The sequence below is a fragment of the Protobothrops mucrosquamatus genome, unplaced genomic scaffold, assembly GCF_001527695.2.
Source record: "Protobothrops mucrosquamatus isolate PMUCROS unplaced genomic scaffold, P.Mucros_1.0 scaffold1773, whole genome shotgun sequence".
In the NCBI taxonomy this organism is placed as follows: Eukaryota; Metazoa; Chordata; class Lepidosauria; order Squamata; family Viperidae; genus Protobothrops; species Protobothrops mucrosquamatus.
In genome coordinates, this window is record NW_015387911.1 from 105,895 (window position 1) to 130,844 (window position 24,950).

The window sequence follows — 24,950 nt, forward strand, 5'->3', positions numbered from 1 at the left end:
TCAGTGTTAGAAGGGAGTGAGGTTTGTGGAGAGGAGGAGGAGGAGAAAGGAAGGAAGACAACTGTGTGGTCCTCGGCACGCTCCGAGCTTGGTTGTTTTCTTGCAGACGTTTCCTTACCAAACTAGGGAACATCATCAGTGCAACTATGAGAAGACACTCGATTTCGGCCACCCCCTGTTTTTAGCTCCTTCTATACTTTACCGAGTCACTGCATAGCCATGAAGCTGTAAGAATTTAAGCAACTCTTGAGCCTTTTCCCGGTCCCGAGCCTTCTCCTTGGCCGTCAGCGTGTCATACGGCACCAGCAAGGGGTGGGTTCCACCTCCTTGGAGGAAAAGAGAAAGCAGGTAAGCTATTTCCCTGCAGGGGCAATAAGGAAAGAGAACATCAGCCTCCTTCAGAAGGCTCAGAAGCTCACCTTTGCTCTCCAGCTCTAATTTCTTCTTGCGTCCCCAGGTGTTGTGATAGTTCTCAGCCAGTTGCTCTGCCATGGCCTGTGAAAAGAGAACTGAGATCAGCTGGGTGGATAAGAAGAACCCTGTCATGGCCAACCGAGTCCTAATTTACATAGAGGAGGAGGAGGAGGAGGAGGAGGAGGGGGAGGAGGAGGAGGAGGAGGACGACGACGACTGTGGGGTCCTCGGTGTTCTCTGAGCATGGCTGTTTTCTTGCAGACGTTTCATGACCCAACTAGGGAACATCATCAGTGCCAGAAGGGAGGAGGAGAACTTTGGGGTCTTTGGTGCTCTCTGAGCTTGGAGGTTTTCTTGCAGACGTTTCATGACCCAACTAGGGAACATCATCAGTGCCAAAAGGGGGGAGGAGTAGGAGGAGTAGGAGTAGGAGTAGGAGTAGGAGGAGGACTGTGGGGTCCTCGGTGCTGAACTTGGAGGTTTTCTTGCAGACATTTCATGACCCAACTAGGGAACATCATCAGTGCTAGAAGGGAGTGGGTTCACTCTCTTTATATACAATGCAGAAAGATCTCAACTTTTTGGCGGTTGTGCTGCTGCTTTTCAGGGTCACCTTGAGGTCTACATTTATTGGGTTATTTCTTCTGACTACAAATTATTCCTTCCCTATTTGTTGGCAGGTCATCGATACTTGCGAGGCCAACCTTTCTCACCTGTAATTCCCTGGAAAGGGTCACTGCAGACAGATCTATTGGCTGAGGATTGTAACCGTGGCTGGGGTCGTAGGCCTGAAGGAAAACAGAGAAACAGGCATGCTTGACACCCATTGTCCCCATTCCTTCTCATTTTCCTAGCTAGGTCTCCCCGACCCCGTCCTCCAGATTCCCAAGTCTACTGCCTGTTCATTTTTTAAATTTTTTATTTCATTTTTATACGTAGAGTCCTCGATGCTCTCCCAGCTTGGCTGGGGAATTCTGGGAGTTGAAGTCCACACGTCTTAAAGTTGTCAGGTTTGAGAAACACCGACCTAGAGTAAGTATCTACTTGGAAACACTTCCTGAGACAGGAAGAAGACCGTACAGACAGGGGAAATGGATGCCAAGGACTTTTCTAGAAAGCAACCTGGGCTGTCTGAGAGATTTTGCGGGTCTTCTTCTTCTCCGTTTTCTCCTCGTCGCCCTCGCGGGCTTTCTCCATCATCCACTCCCAAGCAATCATGGCCTTCAGAGATTCTTTGATGGGCCACCGGTAAATTTCCTTATCCTGTCGAAGGAAAACAAGAGACAGGTGACAAGCAGGGAGGGTCTTCTTCCGGAAAGGCCTCCCGATGCCACCTTCGCCTTCCCTTCCCGCTTGGAACTTGAGGAATCATGCAATCTCTGCGCCCGTTGACGGCGGGAGGAATGTTGGTGAAGGAACTCTACCTTTTCAGAGAAGGTCTTATAAGGACGCAGCATAGGATTCGTCTTGGCCTGCTCATCAACCGCCTCACCAAAGGACCAGTTATTCTGAATCTGTGGGAAAAGGAGACTGTGAGACATAGCAGTTAAAAACCAGGAGACTGGGAGTTCTAGTCCCGACTTAGGCATGAAAGTCGGCTGGGTGACTTTGGGCCAATCACCAGGAGACTGGGAGTTCTAGTCCCGACTTAGGCATGAAAGTCGGCTGGGTGACTTTGGGCCAATCACCAGGAGACTGGGAGTTCTAGTCCCGCCTTAGGCTAAAATCCGTCTGGGTAACTTTGGGCCAATCACCAGGAGACTGGGAGTTCTAGTCCCACCTTAGGCATAAAAGCCGGTTGGGTGACTTTGGACCAATCACCAGGAGACTGGGAGTTCTAGTCCCACTTTAGGCATGAAAGCCAGCTAGGTGACTTTGGGCCAATCACCAGGGGACCGGGAGTTCTAGTCCCGCGTTAGGCATAAAAGCCAGCTGGGTGACTTTGGGCCAATCACCAGGAGACCGGGAGTTCTAGTCCCGCCTTAGGCATGAAAGCCAGCTGGATGACCTTGGGCCAGTCACTCTTGCTCAGCCCAACCCACTTTACAGGGCTGTTGTTGTGGGGAAAACAGGAGGAGGAAAGCCTAGGAAGTATGTTCACCGCCTTGAGTTATTTATAAAAATAATAAAGGTGGGATATAGATCTGCTCTTCTATGCCCAACCAGGAAGCAGGAAGTACTTGCCGAGGACACCAGGAAGCCACCAGATCAGATCTCAGGGAACCAGAGAGAGGTTGTGTGATTGTGTGACAGGCTCCTTACCTTGTCAAAGGCCCACTTCTCATGCGTGTACTCAGCATACTTGTTGATGAAAGAGTCCAGCTTCTCGGGAATGATGACACTAAGAAAAGGAGGAAGAGAAGGAAGTTTGGAGGGACGGGCTGTCGTTGTGGGGAAAATAGGGGCAGGAAGGGGTGTTTGGATATGTTTGCTGCCTTGGGTTATTTGTAAAAATAATAAAAGTGGGATACAAATAAATAAACAATAAATAAATATATAGTTATTGCACCGAATTGCTTTATTCTGGCAAGATTCTGTCTACAGGCAAGTGACAATAAACTACTCCATGTGTCGTTCCTGATTCTTGGCCCTGACAGCATAGCAGGAAAAGCGTCTTGAAGGGAAGAACCTGTCTGAAGGAGGCGGTGGACATTTCTTTGCTGGGGAGGGGCGGGTTAAAGAGAGGCTGGATGGCCACCTTTAAGAAGTAACCGCTTGCACTGGGCAATGGGGATATCCTTCCCAACCCTGCTGTCTACAGTAGAAAGTTACTTTACAAACCACCGGGATAAGAGTGACATTCTAAGCTTCTTGATGCAAAATTTGGCCAGTCAAACTGTCCCCCTGTAAACACACTCACTTTAGTGTTTCCACTGGCTTGGGGTCGAAGTTGCCCTCGGCATCCACCGAAGCCTTCTTTTCAGTTTTCGAAGAATAGCTGGCGTCCACGTAGTCTGGAGGAATGGCGCCAGCGATGGCACACAAGCAGGGCATGGCCAGCTTATACAGATCGGAGTCAAATTTCTGAACGTCAGGGGAAGAACAGAAAGACGGAAAAGATGCTCAGTCGGGCAATATCATCCGTTGAAATGCTCCCTCCCCCCGAGAATATTTTTGTTGTTGTTGTTTTTCAGAACTCCGCTATCATTTTCAGTACATCAGACGCCTAGAGCTCAACATTAATTGCCGAGAGTTTGATGGCACCCAATCACCCAGACGAAGGAAGTTGCGCAGAAGGAAAGCAAACTCCAGACGCCTGCCCTACGCTGGCTGGGGAATTCTGGAAGTTGAAGTCCACGCAATTTCAAGTTGTTGAGCTTGAGAAATACTGCTCCTAGACTTAGCTGAAGTTCCCATGTTAGGAGGAGAGTACTTATTCTGGAAGCCCACTTGGAACTACCTCCATACCAAGTGGGTCCAGGCCAATCTCTTTGCTTTCAAATACAGGAAGAAGAAGATCTGTGTAGTCCTCAGAGGTGCTCTCCGTTCTTAACAACCTCTTGTTCAATGTTTTTCAACTTTGGCGACTTGAAGAAGAGTGGCCTTCAACTCCCAGAATTCCCCAGCCAGCCAACTTCCTGGGAGTTGAAGCCCACACATCTTCAAGCTGCCGAAGTTGAGAAACGCTGCTCTTTTTGATCTTTTCTCAGTTCCTATTTGGTTGCCCATAGATGGACGCAAATGTTGACCTTCTAGAAAGGGAGATGTTGCTTCTAGAACATTGCAAACCTGGATTTTGGCTGATCTCAAAGGCCCCACTTGAGGTCAAAGATAAGCACACTGCTCACCTTATGGGACAATGACTCAAATATGCCCCAGAAGAGTTTCCGTGTCAGGTGAAGCTCCTCCTCTGAGCTGACCCCATAGTTGGCCCAACCAGTAGGAAGGCAGTAGTACTTCCAGCAACGCTCGTAATGATTAGTCAACAGCTGGATGGAGAACAGGAAAAAGAACATGTCGTAAGCTGGAAGGCCATATATAGTCACAATCAGGCTGGGGAAGGCTACAGCAGACAATGGAAAAAAGATCTAAGTTAACAATAGCCAAGCATTGGATGTTGGCCTGTTGTGGCAATGCATTGGCTAATACTTTACCTAATATGGTCACATGGCCATGGTTTCTTACCTTGAGAGGCATTTTGGCAAATTCGTTGAGGATGGGAACGTCAAAAACCAGCCGGCGGAGAAGATGCTGGAGCATGGAAGGCCTTATATACCTTTGAAGGACAAGCCGGACAATGAGTAAGCAAAGTCAAAAAGGCATTATATTCAAGAATGATCTGTCCACCCAGTTTCTCCTTCTGGCTGGTGATTCAGTTGCCTCCAGATGAATGCTACCGTAGGTCTAAATGGCAGATTTTCTCATGGTGGCCACATTACGTTGTTTTCCATCACTTCCTGTGTTCCTCACTAAGGTTTCCACTTTTTAAAAAATATCCTTATTGGTTAAGGACGGAATAAACAGAATAGCTTCCTAATATCTTTTAAGTAGAAAATTTTGGAGACCCCCATCTGGAAGGAATTTAAGGAGAAAGAGGGAAGGAAAGTTGTATGAATGATCACTGGAAGTTCTCATGTTCAAGGGCTAAGCTTACTCAGAAGAAGCTGCCACAGTGGCGGAATGTCTGAGCTGATCCACAAATTCCTGATCAGACGTGAAAGACCAGGTCCAGATGTGAAGGTCCAGTTAAACTATTTGATTGCTAAACTGCCTATGCACAGGAAACCTCTCAACTAATGGCTAGCACTTGCTTGGAGTTGGATAAGGCTCAATGGAAAACAAAGGAGGTTGGGCTTAGCCTGCTTGCGACTACGTAGTGATTCTAGGCTGATCCCTCTTTTAACGCCGCCCCCAGGTTCTATCGTTCCTTCTCCTACAATTCTTCTCCTTACTTGCACAGCGCCATGAGGCACTCTTCAATGACGTCACGCTGGGCCTTGGTAAGGGAGCGACCACGAGACAGCCGGTAGATGGTGTGCAACATGGAATCCACCATGATAGCCCGGTGCTCAGTGCCAGCAAAGAGAGGGGCGCATTTGGTGATGAGCGGCAGCACAGCCAGGCAGAGGTAGCGGTTCATGGCCAGGGCCATCTCTGTGGTGCTAAAGGCAGCCTGTGGGGAGGAGAAGCCATGAGGGATATTTGGCTGAGAGAGAAAGGATGCCAAGGAATGGCCAGGGCACAACATGGCCCAATTCATCTTTTCAAAGCTGTCAGGCTAAAACCCAGGAATAACAAGGAGCAATTCAACTCAATTCAGTTTTTTATTTGCTTGCATCCAACAGACAGAATCTTGCCTGACTAAACCCTTACTACTCTCATCCTAATGGATATACCCTGGGAAATTCCAGGTGGAATTTTCTTCCAATAGGATTTTCCCATGTATTTTACCAGGAAACATAGATAGGGCAGGCTGGAAAAGTCAGTGCCCTCCTAACCATACCCAAGCACTCCGAATATGTTGGCGATGTCCATTTTGCTCTATGAGTTCATGGTGACCTAACCCTAAGTGAAATTTTCCTCCAATGGGATTTTCCCATGTATTTTACCAGGAAACATAAATAGGGCAGGCTAGAAAAGTCAGTGCCCTCCTAACCATACCCAAGCACTCCCAATTTGTTGGCAATGTCCATTTTGCTCTATGAGTTCATGGTGACCTAACCCTAACCCTAAGTGGAATTTTCCCCCAATGGGATTTTCCCATGTATTTTACCAGGAAACATAAATAGGGCAGGCTAGAAAAGTCAGTGCCCTCCTAACCATACCCAAGCACTCCGAATATGTTGGCGATGTCCACTTTGCTCTAAGAGTTCATGGTGACCTAACCCTAAGTGGACTATTCCTCCTATGGGATTTTCCCATCACATGACAGATCTGAGCATGCCTGAGCATGTGTGGAGCAGTGGGGTGATCAGAAACCACTGGAGACAGTGGTTCCACCAATAATCCGATTCTATGTGTAGAGTTTGAATGTTGTGATGATGCCATCCTGTCCCAGAGCTACTTACTGTGTCCAAGGAGGCTGCAGCTCTCATGTCTGGGAGAAAACCCACTTCCAGCACATGGAGGAGGAAGTCCTGGTTCTCGATGCCGTACACACGGTCCAGAAACAATACCATGGGCGACTTGTGGTCAGGCACAAAGCTGGCGGACATCTTGGGTTCAATGACACTGCCATCTAGAGTGGGAAGGGCAGATTATAAATCAGAGGAGATGGAGGTGGGGGTAGCGACTATAGAGAGAAGGGAAAGGCAGACTTTCCAAGGAGTGAGGGTCAAATGATATCAGGCACAAAATGTAGGAGAGCAGGCCGAGCTAGGGGAGTGAAGTGTGCCATTAGCTTAGAGTCATTACGTTGCCACAAACAAGTCACAATCCAACCCCTACTGAATTCCATTATCTAGCGCCAATTTACTATTGAACTTTAGTTGACTAGGTTCTTGTGTATAGGCTTGAGCAATAAATCTTATGAACTGCAGCTCAACATACGGTCCTGATTCTTTGCGCCTGACATTAACCTGGTCAAGTATATAGTTCAACACTAAATTGGCACCAGATGTGGGTCAGTGGAATTCAAGAGGGGTTGGAATTGGAGCGCTTGTGAGAACGTAACGACTCTTAAGCTGATGACACACCAAACTTACAGTAGTCCCCCAGCTCTTTTCCTACACAAGCAACCAGTGGATAGGCTGAAGCAGATATTTTATTACTGAACACCTACATTACAAGAATCTTGCCAGATTGTCTGTCTTCACTTGGGAAATGCCAGATATGGACCTAATGCTTTGAACTTTGATGTCTCATTCCCCAAACGGACTCTATGCTGGAATCTCTCTTCACTCCACCTGATAGGGCGCCCCCCTTTCAGCCGATGGCTCCACCACAAATGGGCAGTAGACGAACTAAGTCTAGGAGTAGGAAGTAGAAACTCCTACAGATACTTTGCTGCCCAAAGGGCCACCATACCTTTGCCAAACGAAGGGATCTGCAGCGGGAGGCTGATGACTCCAACAAGGTCCTCGATGGGCACTAAGGAACGCAAAATAGCTCTGATCCGGAGGGCTTCCCCCTTCCCAGCTTGGATGAGCTGCTCAGAAAAGAAGCCAGAGGAGGAGAGACAGTGTGAGCCTCTAGTAGGTAGCAAGGGCTAGTTTGGGTGTAAAAGAAAGCTAGAGAAGAGAGGGCTGTTTTGTAAAGAAATGGGATCAGTGGGAGGGGAGATGTTGCCCGTGGCCAAAACCTGTGAATGCTGAACAGGTAGTCCTCGACTTAACAACAACAGTTCATTTAGTGACCATTAAAAGTTACAATGGCATTGGAAAAAGCGACCTGACCCTCTTTCGCACTTACGACCGTGGCAGCATCCCCACGGTCAAGTGATCCAGATTCGAATGCTTGGCAACCGACGCAGATTTATGATGGTTGCAGTATCCTGGGATCACCTGATCCTCTTTTGCAACCTCGCAAAGTCAACGGAGAAGCCAGATTCACTTACTAATTTAACGACTGCAGTGACTGGCTGAACCGCGGCGGCAAGAAAGGTCGTAAAATGGGGCAAAATTGTGGTCATAAGTCGAGGACTACGTAAACTTGGAGAACCTGACAACCTTCTGTCCCTGAGGGACAAGACAACAATGGAGGGGAGAGAGGACACGTACGTGCATCTCCGGGGCACACCGTCCCAGCAGATCGATGAGGGCAGCGTAGAAGGACATGACAGCGTTGCCCAAATGGACCCGGTAATCCTCATGAGTTTCTTCTCCCCCAAATCTAGGAGGGAGGGAGCGAAAAAGAGAGCAGAGGGAGAGAGAGCAGCATTAGCTACGGGGGCAGGCCATTCTGAAGCGGTTAGAGTATTAAAATGGAAGATCCCTCCTCCCCTCCATTGTGTGCTCCCCGCCATCTTGGTTCCTTCTAATGTTATCTTTACTGTTTTAAAATACGGTTTTGTCATGTCAGAAGCACCCTAGAGGCCCACGGCAGCAAGATGGGCGGCCTATAAGTTTAATAAAATAAATAAACAAGCAAACAAGGTCTCCCGTCCAAATGACAAGGTGATCACAGGAGGCATAAAGGGGGATCAAAATAGCCAGTGTAAAAAAAATATATGAAATGGCGACTATACTCTCAGTCACTCTAGCGCAGGGGTAGGCCACCTTGGCTCTTTTATGACTCGTGGACTTCAACTCCCAGAATTCCTGAGCCAGCATGGCTCAGCATGGAAACCTCTCCCTTTCTCCTCAGCACAGCTAGCTCAGGAATTCTGGGAGTTGAAGTCCACCAGTCATAAAAGAGCCAAAGTTGCCTACCCCTGGTCTAGGCCTGTATTTCTCAACCTTGGCCACTCGGAGATGGGTGGACTTCAACTCTCAGAATTCCTGAGCCAGCATGGCTCAGCTTGGAAACCTCTCCCTTTCCCCTCAGCACGGCTGGCTCAGGAATTCTGGGAGTTGAAGTCCATGAGTCATAAAAGAGCCAAGGTTGCCTACCCCTGCTCTAGCGCAAAATACAGAGTGGCTGGCAGTTCATTAAGATACATTCCCAATACTCTAAATGCAAAATATCCCTTAGAAATTCTCCATTTTTAAAAATGCATCGGGCCAGAAAGAGATGGCAAGAACGGAAAAACAAGGAAGAAACTTGGCCTCCAAACCAGAATTGTACTTGGAGGCTGGTCAAACAAATAGAAGCCCTTCCAAATTATACAACAGGTTTCTCTCCTCCCCCCCCCCCCCAGCTTCCAGCGAGCCCTTCACGCACAATTCCCGACGGCGATCTTTCTTGATGGTAGGCCCATCCCGGGCGGGATCCTGGGAGATCTGGATGGCCTCTTCTATGGCAGCCAACAGGCCATTGCCTCCTTCCCCACGCAGGGCCGGGCCAAAGCACTCCGGGCGACGGATCAACAGGCGCACCACCACGTTGGCGTTCTCTTCCACGCTCTCACCTATGGAAGGAGAAGGACCTTAAGGAGACCCTACGGGAGTAACTGGTTACCCCAGGGATCTAGAAAAGCAAAATGGGGGATTTGAAGGACTGCCTCTCCCCTATGACATCCATCCGGTCCACCAGGATGGGAAAGCAAGGCGTGTCACAGCTCCTATCGATTAGAGATTGTCCTCTGGTAGGATCACCAAAAAGGACCTTCTTAGTGGTGGCCCCTTTTTATGGAATATCATCCCTTTATCCCTTGTCCTCCACCTGGCTGCTTTTCCGAAAGGCCCTAAAAAGATTTTGTCAGCATTCCCCAAATGGAAATGGAGGCCATCAAGCAGTTACTTTGATTGTGTTACTGCTGCTATGGGGGAATGGGGTGGGTTTTTAAAACAGATTTTATTATATGATAGATTTCCATTTTTTTAAAAATGTAAGCTGCTCATCGTCACCTACGGATGGGTTGGGCAACTCTACAAATTTGATGGGTGAATGAATGAATGAATGAATGAATGAATAATATCTTTATTGATTAGCCCTTGGGCCATATCAAGGTGCAAAGTTCCAGCAACAAATTATTACTAAGGTTTGATAAAAGCAATTTAAAATGAAATTTGATAAAATACAGTTTAAAATGGAATTAGCGTAAAATACGACTTAAAATGAAATTGGAATAAAATACAGTCTAAAATGAAATTAAAATAGAGTACAGTAATTTAAAATATAGATAAAATATGATAAAATTATATCTTGGAGTCACCCTTGCAATCTACCCCAATCAGTCCCACATATGCAGATCTCAACCGAACCATTTTGTTTAAGTACTGTGCTACGTTAAATGTTACTTTCAAGTTCTGGCCGCACGTAAGGTCAGTTGTTTTGATATGGGGATCCCAATGAGTCATTCGTTTGGTATATAAACCAAGGTACCTGTCTTAGCTTCCATGTACTTCCACCGCAGAAGAATGAGTAGCAGAATCTTGTTCCCCAAATCTTTCTTTGGCAACTGCAACATTCTTAATGGCTAGAAGAAGACATTTGCTGTTTGTCTCAGTGTGTGACTATGCTGGCCACCCAACTCACCATTGACGAAGACGGTGAAGCGTAAGAAATCCAGGTATCGCTCGCCTCCACAAGGGTTCCAACCAATGTCGGGATATCCCTTGGAGAGCAACATGGGACAACTCTGGAGGCCAGTGCCAGCAAGGTAGGTCACCACCTAGGGAGGCAAGGAGAAAAGTTCTCAAGAACCCCACAGGAGCTCCTATCAAAGCAAATACATCAAAGCCAGCTGAACTGATCAAAGGAACCACAACTGGAAGGGCCTATCACATAATAGCCTAACCATCATCAGAGACTGCCCAGGATGCATGGAATGAAGGTAGAAAGGATGTTAACCGATAAAAGAGAATCGCTGAGGTTCAAGGTTGAATTGTGGACTTCTTGGTACTCTCTGAGTTTAGCTGTTTTCTGGCAGAGGTTTCATGACCCAACTAGGTAATATCATCAGTGCTTGAAGGGAGTGGGGTTTGAGAGAGGAGGAAGAGGACTGTGGGGTCCTTGGTGCTCTCTGAGCTTGGTGGTTTTGTTGCAGACGTTTCGTTAGCAAACTATGTAACATCCTGAGTCTGGGGTGCTTCCGCTGGGATTCTTTCCCTGAGCAGAGAGCCCCAAGGCACTCCTTCCCACTCTAGGATATGAGTGGGATATTCTTTGCCATCCACCCTTGCATGTTGACACCCTCTTAGTGGGCAATGCTACCTTTTCCAGATCTTGCTCCTGCAAAGCCAGGGCCAGCTCATTGTTATCAATGACCGAAGCAGCAGCCACATCCAAGGGCGTGGATCCTCGCATGCCTGGAAGAGAAGGAAGGAAGGAAGGAAGGAAGGAAAGGAGGAAGGAAAGAAGGAAAGAAGGAAGGAAGGAAGGAAGGAAGGAAGGAAGGAAAGAAAGGAGGAAGGAAGGAANAGGGAGGGAGGTCCATCACTAACTTAGCAGTGCCTCAGAGGTTGGAGGAACCTGGCAATGCCACTTGAGAACAGGGCATGAAGACCCCACCACTCTCCCCTGCATCAAACTGCAGACAAATTTCAAAACCCCAATGAAAATATGTTGGGTTTACATCAGAGGCCCACATACGTTCGATCCTAACACGCCAGCTTTTCGCTCTCTAGTTACGAGTCACTCTTCATAGGATAGTGATCATCTCTGGGGTTGATCGCCTCCACTGTATCCCAGGCCTCGTACTGAGCACGGCAACTCACCCAGCCCGATCCCGCTATTCTGCAGCAGATAGCTGAGATGGTCAAACATGGAGCGCTGGTTCTGGCGACTGATCCGGCAGAAGTAGCACAGGAAGCGGCAGCAGTTGGTCACCATTTTAGGGAAGCGGATCTCCTGTTGGGGATGAGAGAGAGAGCTTCCTTGATGGCCTGGGGGGGGGGGAACCTGCATCCTCAAGTCCTTTTCCACTAGTGATATACTACTAAAACTCTCGTTGTCATGACCTTTTCCTGGGCGAAACGGTGCATTGAAGAGCAAGAATGCCTCAAATGGGCTAATTTGAAGGAAGTCTCCAAAATCCAGGAACCAGCCACGTTTTGTCAGAACAGGTACAAAACATCTTTTTCTGTCATTTTTTTGCATGGAGGAAGGTTGAAAACATGGCCCAGATGTGCAATCCATGCCTTAGTGCAGTGATGGCGAATCTTTTAGAGACCGAGTGCCCAAAAACCGGCCCGCCCCCTGCTCCACCCGCCCGCAAGGCCACTCACCACAGATCGGCCAGGCAGCCTTGCAGCGCCATGGCAAGTCACACCCTCCGCCCACACCCCGCAGCATCATCTGCACGTGATGGGGGCGCGAGGGTGGAGTCTTGCCCCTGCTGCCATGTGCTTGGCTGCGCTGCTCCACGTGGGCCACGCCTGGGAGAGCCTCTCTTCTGGGCAGGTGAGGAGGGGTTGCGGGGGGAGGCGGGGCTGGGCCCGGGGCAACGGCATGCGTGCCCACAGAGAGGGCTCCGAGTGCCACCTCTGGCACCCGTGCCATAGGTTCGCCACCACTGCCTTAGTGTGAGGCACCAGAGCACTGACTGGCCAAATGACAAGGTCCCTTACCTTTGAGTCCCCTCCTCCCAGGACGTTCACCATCACCTCCATGACCGTCTCATGCATTCCCAGAGCCCTCATCAAGTTGGGATGCTGGTAGAAGAGCTTGTTGTTCATTATATTGCTAGGAAAGAGAAACAAAGAGAAGCAACAGTTGGGACTCCAGAGCATACAGAAGACGTGAGGATGGACAAAGAAGAATGAAAGTCTCAACCTAACAGGTACAAGTCGGCTGAACATGAGAATTAGCAGGGGGAGAATGGAAAGGTGGGTCTTAGGAAAGAGTTACTAGTACTACATCATCTTACTACATCAGTGGTTCTCAACCTTTTTAATGCCGCGATCCCAACTGGTCGTAAGTCGAGGACTAAACCGGTCGTAAGTCGAGGACTTTCCCTGCCCGGGAGTGCTGCGCATGCGTGGTTCCGCCCCCTGCGCCGGCCGAGGCGTAGCTGGCAAGCGGCAGAGACGGAGCAGGCCGACCACCAGCTGGCCCAGCCCAAGAGAGGTAAGGCACCCGCCGGAAAAGGGGGAAAAAATTGGCGGACAAAAAAAATGGCGGACAGCCTTGCTTATCGACCCCAAATGGGGTCGCGACCCATAGGTGGAGAACCGCTGTACTACACCCTAATGTCTTCTGGATGTACTCTAGACTCTGGGCTGCGCGTTTTAGGATCTGCAGTCCAATGTATCAGGAGAAGATCGATTGTGGAAGGTTACGGTTTAAGTATCTTGGGTGGAAAGTGGCAGGGGCTTAAAGGAAATCCGAGTATAATTCAGGAAGTATGGAGATAATTTTAGGCCGAGGAGCAGGGAAAGAGCTTGATGGACACCTGAATCTACACCCTGCAGTCGCTGTACTCTTAGAACTAAATAGGGGGTCAGCATCCACCCTCTGGGAGAGATGCAAATGAGGCTCTCATGTGACCGGAGAGGGTCCTAGTTCAATTTGAAGTATCTCAAGCTAGAGAGGACTTTAGGAAGCAGGAAAGCATCGTTGCTTGAAATTGGGAGAAACCTGGCAAGGCAAAGTATGTCGTTCTCAGTTAGATGACCCCAGAGTGGATCTGTACGAAGAAAACGTGACGAATGGAATGAAAAGCTCCAGTCTGAATCGGAGCCTGTGAAGAAGCTTCACGGTGAAAAGTATCTACCGTTCAAGAAGCTGCAGAAGAGGAAAGCACATACCCAATGCTCTGGATCATCAGGTTCTCCTCCTCAGGTCCCATCTGAACGATGAGCAACGAGCGGATCTGCCCCAGGCACTCCAGGAGACTCATGGTATCCTCCACCGAATTGGCGTTGATGGTGTAAGCCTTGGGCATCGCACGGATGAGCTCACCAAGGCCATCGTATTGCCGATGGAGAAGGCTGAACATCAACCGGACTAGCTCTGGGTTCTGGACGAAGGACTCTTGGGCCCAATGGACCATCGTGTGGGAGATCAGCTCTTGCAACGTGCCTACAAAGTGGGGAGACCAGGATGAACTCATGGCATCTTCTTCAGAGCTTCTTCAGTTGGCCTTCACCCATCTGCCTCCATGATTGTTAATGTTATCCTGTTAGAACTTTGACCACACGGGCGAAGGCTGATAAGAACTGGATCTCACGATGCTTGGAAGGCCATGGGCTCCCCCAAAACTGATTTAGGGGTTGGCTACATCACTCTCTTCCCCTCCACCACTTGGGGATACCTACTGGGCTTTGCTTCTTCCTCTGGAGGCTGCTCATCTTGCTGGTCTTCTTTTTTCTTGCGGAGGTTCACCACCTTCTCCACCAAATTCATCAACCGCCGGTGAAAGGAAGTATCTTCCTCTTCCTGTTCCTCCTCCCCCTCGCTTTGGATTCCTGTATAGAGGAAAGATGCCGAGCTATTGAATGCAAAATTCGATAACAGGGGACACCTGCATGGCAGATCAAAGGCAGCATGAAACAAAATCCTACTCTGTCTGAATGCCCAAGAAAAGATATCAAAATAGGACGAATGAGATCATTGTGGAAACTAAGATTAGAAACTACAATAAAGGGGTTTGTGTACCATTGATTCTATATTGGGATGTCCAACCTTGATTAATTTAAGACCTGTGGACTTCCCAGAATCCCAATCTCAACCATGCTAAGACCTGTGGACTTCAACTCCCAGAATTCCAACTTTAACCACTGTAAGACCAGTGGACTTCAATGCGCAGAATCCCAACCTCAACCACTTTTAAGACCTGTGGACTTCAACGCTCAGAATTCCCCAGCTAGCCAAGCTTGGCTGGCTGGGGAATTCTGGGCATTGAAGTCCGCAAGTCAACGTTGCCAAGGTTGGACACCCTTGTTCTAGATCAGATGGATGGATACACTTTTCTGAATGAGCTCATTCCCAATTTCCCTCTAGTGTCTGAAGCGGTCCATAATTCCAGAATTGTGTCCAGAAACTGCCATTATCCTTCTCTACTTTGAGTTGATATGTGCCCTTCGGCTTCCAGGGTCTTACCACAATGGGCTAGCAGGTCGTTATGAAATTCCAGCAATTCATCTCGGATCTGTTCAGGTACCGGGCAGTCCTCTACATCGGCGCCGTTCTTAAATTGTAGCAGCATGTTGATCTGTTATGAGGAGAACACCCTGGTTTGGACGAGGCAAATTCCATATTCTCGGGAGCTGCTCTAGGACAGAGGCCCCCAATCTTTTGGGCACCAGGGACCAGTTGCATGGAGAGAGGTTTTTCCACGGACCGGAGAGTGCGTGGTTTTGTGTGCTGCCTGCATCCCGCGGATGGGGCTTTGCTTGTTTGTGCGGACCGGCTGCTGGCGTGCTGTGGCCCAGTACCGGTCCACAGACCGGAGGTTGGGGACCCCAACTCTAGGAGACACCTTGACATTTCAGCTGGGGCCAAACCCAGCAACTGTGGTACGGTCACAGGATCCCACTACTACAGGAGTTGCACGGACTATGGGTTTGATTCTAAGCGTACAAGTCCTCCTTGACCTATCACCACCATTGAGACCAGAATTCTGGGGCTAAACATAACTGAGTCATGTTCGATTTTACGACCTTTTTTTGCCACAGTTGATCACGTGACCCTGGGACACAAACGTTGATCACGTGACCCTGGGACACTGCAACTGTCGTAAGTACATTCCAGTTGCCAAGAGCCAAGATTTTGATCACCTGATCATGGGGATGCTGCAATGGTCATAAGTGCAAGAAGTGGTCAGAAGTCCTATTTTTGGTGTCATTATAATTTTGAACAGTCGCTAAATAAATGATTGTAAGCTGAGGTCTACCTATATGGTAGTCGGACAGCCTATAAAAAAATCTAAAATAATCTAAAATCTAAAATCATCTAAAATCATCTAAAATCTAAAATCATCATCTAATCAAGGAGAGAAGCAACCTAGAACTAAGGAGAAACTTCCTGACAGTTAGAACAATTAACCAGTGGAACAACCTGCCTCCAGAAGCTGTGAATGCTCCAACACTAGAAGTTTTGAAGAAGAGACCGGACAGCCATTTGTCTGAAATGGTATAGGGTTTCCTGCCTGAGCAGGGGGTTGGACTAGATGACCTCCAAGGTCCCTTCCAACTTTATGATTATGATTATGATTATTAATCATCTAAATCATCTAAATCATCATCTAAATCTAAAATCTAAATCTAAACCTAAACTGCAATTCCCCAGGCGCATTTAGTAGCAAGTTATCTAACCGTCCTGGGTTTCAGACAACCATTTACTAGCCCTTCCCAGAGTTTCAAACTCCTAAACCCAACATTGCCGACGCGCCTAAAACGTTTGTATGTTCTACCACTGGGTGGTTCTCCACTCCATTTAGCTTTGGCTCCTCCCCGTCCTCAAGAGCCCCGCCCCGTACCTGCTCCTGGGGAGGAGAGCGGAATTCCCGGGTGCGCCTGGCGGTCTCCGCAGCCGACATGGTGAAGGCCTGCATCAGCGTGGAGTAGCGCTGCCGTTGGTTGGTCTGTATTCTGTCCACATAGCGCTCGGAGAAAGCAATGATGGCTTCCACGCGGTGCTGGAGCTCCCGGTCCCAGAAGAACTGCAGCAGGTTGCACATCTGTGGGGGAGGAGGAGAAAGAGAGACGGGCAGAGAGAAGATGGAGGCAACTACCAGAGTTGGGTGGAAGGGACGAAGAAGGAGAAGAAAAAAGCTTCTGGCTATCTATCTGTTGCCGTGGGAAATGCAAAGTAGGTTGGGCATGATGATGATGATCCAAAGATGCCTCCAGATGGGCATCTAGCTTAACAGAATAACAGAGTTGGAAGAGACCTTGGAACAGGGGTGTCAAACTCAATTTCATTGAGGGCCGCATCAGCATTGTGGTTGCCCTTGGGGGGCCGGGTGGGTACAGTCAGGGTGGGTGCGGCCTATTGGGTGGGCATGGATGGAGTGGGTGTGGCCTACTCATTGGGCATGGCCAGCTCTACATCGTTCGCGTCAAGGGTGCCTGAAGGGGCCTGGGCAGGAGTGGGACAGATCTGGGGGTCTCTGGCAGAAGGGGGTGGGACCGGGGCAAGGGCCAAGGCATGGTCCATTTCTTCATTCCTCAAAGAGTGAGACCTCCCCAGCATGCACCCAGGGGGCGGGGCCGACATGGCAGGGGCTGGTTCCTCACTGTTTCTAGACGGCCTTGTGGAGCTAAGACTGAATGCGTTTCAGCATAGATGCCCACCACAAAATTGTACATTGGCTCCCGGCCGGCCTGGGCCAGGGCCAAGGCAGCAGGGGCTGTTCCCTCACTGTTTCCAGGATGGCTTCGCGGGCCACATGAAACCACTTCGCGGGCCGCATCCGGCCCCCGGGCCTTGTGTTTGACATGTCTGCCTTATACCATTCCAGACAAATGGCTGTCCAATCTCTTCTTAAAAACTTCCAGTGTTGGAGCATTCACAACTTCTGGAGGCAGGTTGTTCCACTGGTTAATTGTTCTGTCAGGAATTTTTTCTGAGCTTCTAAGTTGGATCTCTTCTTTTTTACTTTCCACCCATTGCTTCTTGTTCTGTCTTCGAGGGCTTTGGAGAACCCCTCTTCTAGTTCTAAGAACTAAGGAGAAGTTTCCTGACAGTGAGAACAATGAACCAGTGGAACGGCTTAGCCTTCAGAAGCTGTGGCTGCTCCAACACTGGAGGCTTTCAAGAAGAGACTGGACAGCCACTTGTCTGAAATGGTAAAGGGTCTCCTGCTTGGGCAGGGGGTTGGACTAGAAGACCTCCACGGTCCCTTCCAACTCTGTTCTGAGATGATAGATGTGGTTTCTTTCTTCTGCTCAAGGTCCTTCCAATTCTTTGAAGGATGCACCTGGGAAAGCTGAGAGAAACAAAGAGAATTCTCAAAGCTCCTTCTTTTACCTGCAACTTGACTGATTCAGGAAGCTTCATTTGCAGCAGGCCCTCTTCCAGTCCTTCCTCATCCTCTTTGGGTTCAGCTTCTCCAGCCTCAATGGCCTTCAGCTCCTGCTTTTCTCCTTCTTCGGCTTCCTCCTTCTGCTCTCCTCCAGCCTCTTTCTCCTCCTCCTCTTCCTCCTCCTCCTCCTCTGCTTCCTCCTCCTCCTCCTCCACATAGCCCTGGTCTTCTCCTTCCCCCGCTTCCTCACCACCCACTGGCACTTCTTCCTCCTCCTCTTTGGATTCTCCAAAGACATTGGGGTCAATCATCTTGAGGACATGGCGCACGTCTTCATCCTCAAACACCCCCATGATGAGAAGGGTGCAGACCAGCTTGAGAACTGGCACAAACTGGAACTCCACGCTACCCCCGACAGGGTCACGGGTATGTTGGCCTCCATCTTGGACAGCCTCTGTCAGCATGTTGATGGCCTTCACCTTCAGCGCATCCAACGGGATGGAAGGACTCAGCTGGTAGAGCTCGGAGGTGGTGCTGACAAAGCAGGTGTCGGAGAAGTGCAATGGAGGACGTAGACAGGTGCTCATGCCTACCCCGGGCAACCCCGGTTTCTTCGTCCCATCCGGGAACAGCGTGATGGTCTTGGTCTCATCCGTCATGGGGACAATGAACTCGCTGTTCATCATGAGACGGGAACGCTTGGCCGACTCCAGGTGCATGCTGATAAGGAGGTCGTAGTAGCCACCACGCAGCAAACCTGGAAGGTGGTTGCTCTCGATGGTGTAAAGCAATTGTGACTCGTCCACGTGGCTGCACAAGGCATGGGCCACCCGGTTGTTGCCCAAGGCGCACACGGCACAGTACAACTTCAGACTATGGGAATGGAAAGTCAACAGGTCTCGGCGCTCGGACAATTCCAGAATGTCTATACATCTGAAAGAGGGATGGGGAAAAGTTTGAGAGCTAAAGAGGGGTGGAAGTTCCACGCTCGGTACTGTATTAGAAAGCGAAATATTTGCTAATCTGCTAAGATTTTCTATCTCTCAATGTTTAGCAACTATATCAATCCATAGACGCCTCCCTTTGCTAAATTAGGCAGGCAGACGAAAGCCTAAATATTAAATATCTTTAGAGGACAATGGCATACTCCATTTAATCCTCCAGGGAAAGATTGAAGGCAAACGAGGTCCAGGCAGAAGAAGAACATCGTGGCTTCAAAATCTAAGGGACTGGTTTGGACAAAACTCAGCAGCACTTTTTTGTGCGGCTGCTGATACAAACAGGATCGCCAACGTGATCGCCAACGTCCGATAACGGATATGGCACAAGAAGAAGAAGAAGACGAGGACAACGGCATTTGGGTTATTTTTTAATATAATTGTATTTGCTCTCTCTCTCTCTGGCAGGCCCAAAGAACCAAGAATGACACGTGGAGTAGTTTATTGTTCTTCACCTATAGACAGAATCTTGCCAGATTAAAGCAACTATCTGCATAACTATTAGATATACCCTGTGAACTGCTAAGGAGGATTCAACCATGCTCTCTTCCAGCTCACCAGACATTCCAAAGCTCGACTGTCTCTTTGGAAGAGTCAGACTGACGCCTCCTGCAGCTGCGCAAGGATGCAAGGCTAGTTCCCTGCTTGACCCCTCCTCCCTGCTTGGCTGGGAGTTTCCCACCATCATTCCATCACGCTCGCCCTGAGGGACACAACCATAAACCTAGCCAATAGTCTTCCTTTACCTGGCACCCTATGGATTTTAACTCCCCAAATCCCCCCCCCTACCTAAGGGTGGGAAACATCAAAATATCACCCTGGAACTTGAAGGCGTCAGCCTGTTTCTCTGAAGTGAAACGGGAGACTACTAGACTCTCACCGGTTTTCCTCTGGGATATGGAGAGCCATCATAATGTTTGGTTCTAGGCATTCCACCATCCAGCCATGACGGTCACTAAAGCGAGCAACATCCACCCGTAGAAATTCATTGGGCATACGGCTCCAGGTCATGGGGGCCAGCATTTGGATGCCAAGGCGAGGTGGGCACTGGGGTTCCGTATTTTTCCGTTCGCTCCGGAACATGGCAGCTGATATCGGCATAATATTCTGTCCCGCAAGGAGTTGGAAAAGCAAAAGCAAATTGTTTATTAATTAATCTGTGTGTAATATTTCCAAACCACCCTGATCCAAGTGGGATTCCGTCATTATTCCGGGAGCACTGCTTTTTTTTTTTTCCCAACGTGCAGCTTCAGGGATGGGCCTTACCTTCAGTTTGCCCAGTTCAAATTGGATTACATTCTGGTTTGTTGGGAGCGTGACCACAGCAGGAAAGAGTTTTGTGTTGGGCTCCACCTGAGATGGACCAGTTGTGGGAGGACAGAGGTATATAAAAAAGAAAAAAAACAGGGTTTCATTGCAACATTTATTAGCAAAGATCTCCAGCAACTGTAAATATCCAAGGATAAAGATGGCATCTTTTCGTTAGGACACTGAAATAGGCTAGTATTTTATTATGTAGATCAGGATTCTGCAAACTTGGGCAACTTTAAGAGTTGTGGACTTCAACTCCCAGAATTCTCCAGCCAGCTTGGCTGGGGAATTCTGGGAGTTGAAGTCCACAAGTCTTAAAAGTTGCCAAGTTTGGTGATCCCTGATATATAGATCAACTACAAAATAAATCCTATTAAGTCCAATGAATATAGCTCCCAAGGAAGGGGATAAGGCCCCTTCCCATAGCCTGAAGTCATGTTGGGAGGAGGGCTGAGGGGGGTAATTAGCTTGAACTAAGTGGACACGTTTGATTCCCCCCCCCCCCCCAATGTGTCTGAGCATTATCTGGTCTTTCTCAGGCAAAAGCTGCCAATCTGGGGAGATTCCTGCATTATAGGCAGAGAACAATAAAGTAACTAGTTTGAACTCTACATATATGAGTCTGGTTCTTTGCACCTGACAAGTCAACTCATATTGACAGAACATCAAGCCAATACAGTACAACTTAAAAAAAAAACAAAAAACTATAAAATTGGCCCATTCCAGTCTTCCGGTGCCAATTTTCCAAATTTTTAAAAATACCCAGCTGAATATCATCTTGATTGGATTATTATTATTTTTTAAATACTCAGCATTGGGAAAACCTTTATGATCTTCTCTCCATCAGTTCTCCTAGATTCCTTGTCTAAAAGTTTCATCCCGAGGACCTCACCTTTGTGTCTTCTGCAGCCAAGAAAAGAACCATCCAGGGCCGCAGTCATCCATCTTCTCTGCAGTCTCCTTCTCTGTTCTAAATGCTTCCTTGTTTTCTTATCCAATTATCCAAAGAGCACCCTAATAAAAATTTCAGCCCCTGTCAAAGTCTGCTGGGGAAGGTATCCTGAATCAGCTTACCTGGAAGAAAGTGTTGACTTCTTTCCCGTTGGCGGTGAAAGTCATGAGCCCCGTTGCCAAATCAAGAAGACAACCGATCACCAGATCCACCGTGCTCACTCGGGTCTGCTGGGTGCTGCTGACGAAATCCCCTCCCCAAACCATGTAGCAGTTGTTTCTCTTGATGCTGTTGAAGTAAAAGACGGTGGCGATGACGTGTCAACCTACTTTTTCTTGAGATACTACAAGTCCCTGGATTGGAGATCCAGAACGTTTGAAAGTTATATCCCCTCCTTCCTCCCAAATCCTTCATGGGCAATTGTGCCCCCTTTTTTTCCACATCAAAAGGTCGTTTCACCCCTTTGGTCAACCTGCACAGGGAAAAAGACTCTTCAAACACCCCCAGTTCTGGCCAGATCTCCATCCTATGGTTGCCTACTTCCATTCCTCAGAAATTGTTTGTAACTGATCCACAACACACATCAGGTCAGGATAACGCTCACCTGTCGTGGATGTTTCCCTTGTCGTCACCCATGGTGACTGTGACGTTGCGCACCTTCGTGAGGTCGAAGTTCATGTCGTGCTGGTGGTAATCAGGGGTCACCCAACCTACCCACACAGTAGTCGGTTCTTGGCCTGCAAATATCCGGACTGAGTAGTAATACTGTTACGTTGGAAAGAGAAAAAAGCAAAGGGTAAACAATACGGCATGGGAAGTACAGTTCCTCATACACATATTATGAGGAATAAGCAAAAGTATTCTCTAATAACTCATGGATAGAGATTATCAAAAGAACATGCTAATTTCACCCCCATCCAGCACTTCCACTGTGGAATACCAGAAGTACTGTGGCGGAATGTAGTCTGGATTCCCAGGAGGAAGGGGCTGCATTCCAGAGGAGCGAGAGACAGCGAAGTTTAGAAAATTTCCTTGGGAGAAAAAGGTTGAAAATGAACTTCCTAGAAGTTCTCAAGAGTCTCTCTTTAATGACCCAAGTAGTTTGTTTTTGTTTGGCAAGATTGATGTCTATAGGTGAGGAACAAANGGAACAAATAAAAGAAACTGCTTAGAAGAAACTGTGTGTGTTTTTCTTAGGACCTGATATCAACCCTGCCAAACTAAAGCAATTACTTGCATCATTAAAAATAGATTCTGAGAACTTCTAGGGAGGCGGTATCTTGATTCTCTTCCAACCAAACTAATCTAAACTCTGCTATCTCTTGGTCCTCTGGAATGCAGCCCCTCCCTTCTGGGAATTCAGACTACATTCCACCACAGTGCTCTCCAAACAAATCTGAATATTGTCAGGTAGGCACAATAGGCAATATTGTACTAAGTCACTAGTTATCCAAGTTCCTGTTACCGTTGTGGTGTTCATGATGATCTCTGGATCATCCCGGTCATCGGGAACTACTTCCTCTTCAAGTCGATGTACCGTGGGGACCACAGGAGCAGAGGTAATGAGGGTGGTGGCTTTCTTGGCTTTGAACAAGAAGCTGTAGAAAATAAATAGGAAGGAGAGCACGATCAGAAAGGACAGTAGATCCTTCATCTAAGATGTCCCACCTGATTTTCTCCAGGCACACTTCTCGGAAATGAACCCTACTCAACTCAGTGAGAACGAGTTCAGAGTCGATATATGTCTGATTATGTTGGTAGCCTTCCACACCAAAAATGTGTCTCTCCCACCACTAGGAGATTTCCTGAACTCCTGGTAAGCTTTCCATAGAGTTCTCACCCTCTTTTGGCTTTGCTTTTCTCGTTGGAGGAATCCTTCTCGTTCTCTGCTTTTGGGGCCTCTTTGGGTGACTCCTTGTGGGTGGCTGGGGAACCTGGGCCTTGCTTCTCCTTCTCAGCTTCCTCAGCTTCCTTGCGGCTGGCAGTTTTCTTCAACTGCTCAAACTCAGAGTCAAGGTCAACATCTTTGACCTCATCTTCAGGGATGGTGAGCGCATGAGTGAGTGGTGTGGTACCAGCGGTGACTTTGAACTTCTCATGGAACTCCACTGGCATGCTGAGACGCAGGAAGAGGAGTTCCACAATGGCATTCTGGGAGCCAAACGTTCGGTGTGTCAGCTTTAGACACGGCGGGTTATCCACAGTGCCATCAATCCGTGAAATCTATCCATGGAGGACCAAAGCAGAGGGTTAGACTAGCAGTGGACAAGCTTCTTCCCAGGCTCATCCCAGCCTTCCATTACTGTTTTTCAAAGTATTATGGACAATCCCTCTTTAGAATCCTCCAGAACTTATAAATAAATATCCGTTAGTACAGAGGTCCCCCACCTTGGCAACTTTAACACTTGTGGACTTCAACTCCCAGAATTCCTCAGCCAGCTTGTGGACTTCAACTCCCAGAATTCCTCAGCTTGGCTGGCTGAGGAATTCTGGGAGTTGAAGTCCACAAGTCTTAAAGTTGCCAAGGTTGGAGACCCCTGCGTTAGTAGAAAAAAGTGGCAAAGTTTAATTCGCTCAATGTTACTAATCTTCTGATAGGTCATGTAGACCTGGAGGTGGCATCAGAGGAGCATTCAAATAACCACATTTCCTCTCAGCCACGCACCATCTCTCATTTCATTTCAGTCATGAGATCAACTACAATCTTGCTGTATAACAAACCAAACCCTCACAGATGCCACCGTCGGTGCCTCGGGCTCCCCTGTTCTGTAATTTTGTGGTCATTTTTCATTGCCACATTTTTTCCATGCCCAGGCCACTGTCGTCTGGCTCATGAAGCTCCCTCAGAAGGCACATCCCACCAAGCTTCAAAATCCCTTCCAGCTCCCACTCGTTCAAAACAGCGGGCCTCTTTCTCCTCATCCAGCCTTCTCGCTCATCAATCCTTCCCCTTTCACAGGAGTAGGCAACCTTGGCTCTTTTATGACTCGTGGACTTCAACTCCCAGAATTCCTGAGCCAGCCATGCTGAGGGGAAAGGGAGAGGTTTCCATGCTGAGCCATGCTGGCTCAGGAATTCTGGGAGTTGAAGTCCACGAGTCATAAAAGAGCCAAGGTGGCCTACCTCTGCCCTTTCAGAATGTCCTTCTGCTGCCATGGTTGCTTCTCATACGTGGTGATCTCCTTGTCAACATGAGTCCCAAAGCCCGCCCACTGCAGGGGACACTCTCCAAGGCTCCGCCCTCGACTAAGTCTCTTGCTCTCACCTCATAGTGAGGGTGCTCATCGGGCACAGGGGAAAACTGAGGCAGGCTTTTGCTGAACCACATGGTGACCTCCCGTTTCGTGTTGATAGCAAAGGGTTCGTAACCCTCTTGGAGGCCACAGATGGTGAAGTAGCGAAGGCTGCTGACATCCTGACCCAGGTTGAGCCGTCCCACCTGGGATAGTCCCAAGCTGCACACTGGGATGAAGCCTGTGAAAGATGAGGAGGGAAAAAGTGAACTTCGATCGCTGACAGTCAATAAATCAATGTTCAGCCTCCACCTGTTTTGGACAGGAACGCTGGGCAGAGAGTGGTGAGGACAGTGGAAAAGACTGTTGGAAGTTCACTTCCTTCTATCCAGAACCTATCAGCGCTGCTTGACCAGGGTCCGCAGTATTGTCAGGGATGCTACATATCCTCTCCATGAGTGTTTTTCTTTGTTACCTTCCAGGAGAAGGCTTTCTGGTGGTGTCAGAAGTAGAACAATTAGATTGTGTAAACTCTTTGAGATACTTTTTTTCTGCTATGTATTTAAGATGGACTGTGATTAATGTATGTACGTATGTTTTGGTGTCATGTTTGTATAATTTGGCAGTCTTGGATGATGATACGGTTACTATAT

The 24,950-nt window shown here is 48.4% G+C and overlaps 1 protein-coding gene across 1 annotated transcript in view; it reads right to left on the reverse strand.

Annotated features, from left to right (window-relative positions):
• Positions 1-24,950, reverse strand: part of RYR1 (ryanodine receptor 1) — a 108,013-nt gene that overhangs the window by 48,859 nt on the left and 34,204 nt on the right. Inside the window, exons 27-56 of the mRNA XM_015823102.1 lie at positions 24,330-24,538; positions 22,905-23,287; positions 22,530-22,662; positions 21,669-21,829; positions 21,187-21,352; positions 20,068-20,154; positions 19,682-19,908; positions 17,809-18,736; positions 16,316-16,516; positions 14,938-15,049; positions 14,154-14,303; positions 13,644-13,917; positions 12,465-12,579; positions 11,613-11,745; positions 11,110-11,204; positions 10,432-10,567; positions 9,175-9,361; positions 8,073-8,184; positions 7,381-7,501; positions 6,423-6,592; positions 5,307-5,527; positions 4,540-4,630; positions 4,203-4,343; positions 3,275-3,438; positions 2,677-2,755; positions 1,839-1,928; positions 1,537-1,677; positions 1,128-1,202; positions 420-495; positions 203-326 (exon numbers count right to left, since the gene is read on the reverse strand). Of these exons, the coding sequence (XP_015678588.1) occupies positions 203-326; positions 420-495; positions 1,128-1,202; positions 1,537-1,677; positions 1,839-1,928; positions 2,677-2,755; positions 3,275-3,438; positions 4,203-4,343; positions 4,540-4,630; positions 5,307-5,527; positions 6,423-6,592; positions 7,381-7,501; positions 8,073-8,184; positions 9,175-9,361; positions 10,432-10,567; positions 11,110-11,204; positions 11,613-11,745; positions 12,465-12,579; positions 13,644-13,917; positions 14,154-14,303; positions 14,938-15,049; positions 16,316-16,516; positions 17,809-18,736; positions 19,682-19,908; positions 20,068-20,154; positions 21,187-21,352; positions 21,669-21,829; positions 22,530-22,662; positions 22,905-23,287; positions 24,330-24,538 (5,302 nt within the window). The remainder of the gene's footprint in view (positions 1-202; positions 327-419; positions 496-1,127; positions 1,203-1,536; positions 1,678-1,838; positions 1,929-2,676; positions 2,756-3,274; positions 3,439-4,202; positions 4,344-4,539; positions 4,631-5,306; positions 5,528-6,422; positions 6,593-7,380; positions 7,502-8,072; positions 8,185-9,174; positions 9,362-10,431; positions 10,568-11,109; positions 11,205-11,612; positions 11,746-12,464; positions 12,580-13,643; positions 13,918-14,153; positions 14,304-14,937; positions 15,050-16,315; positions 16,517-17,808; positions 18,737-19,681; positions 19,909-20,067; positions 20,155-21,186; positions 21,353-21,668; positions 21,830-22,529; positions 22,663-22,904; positions 23,288-24,329; positions 24,539-24,950) is intronic.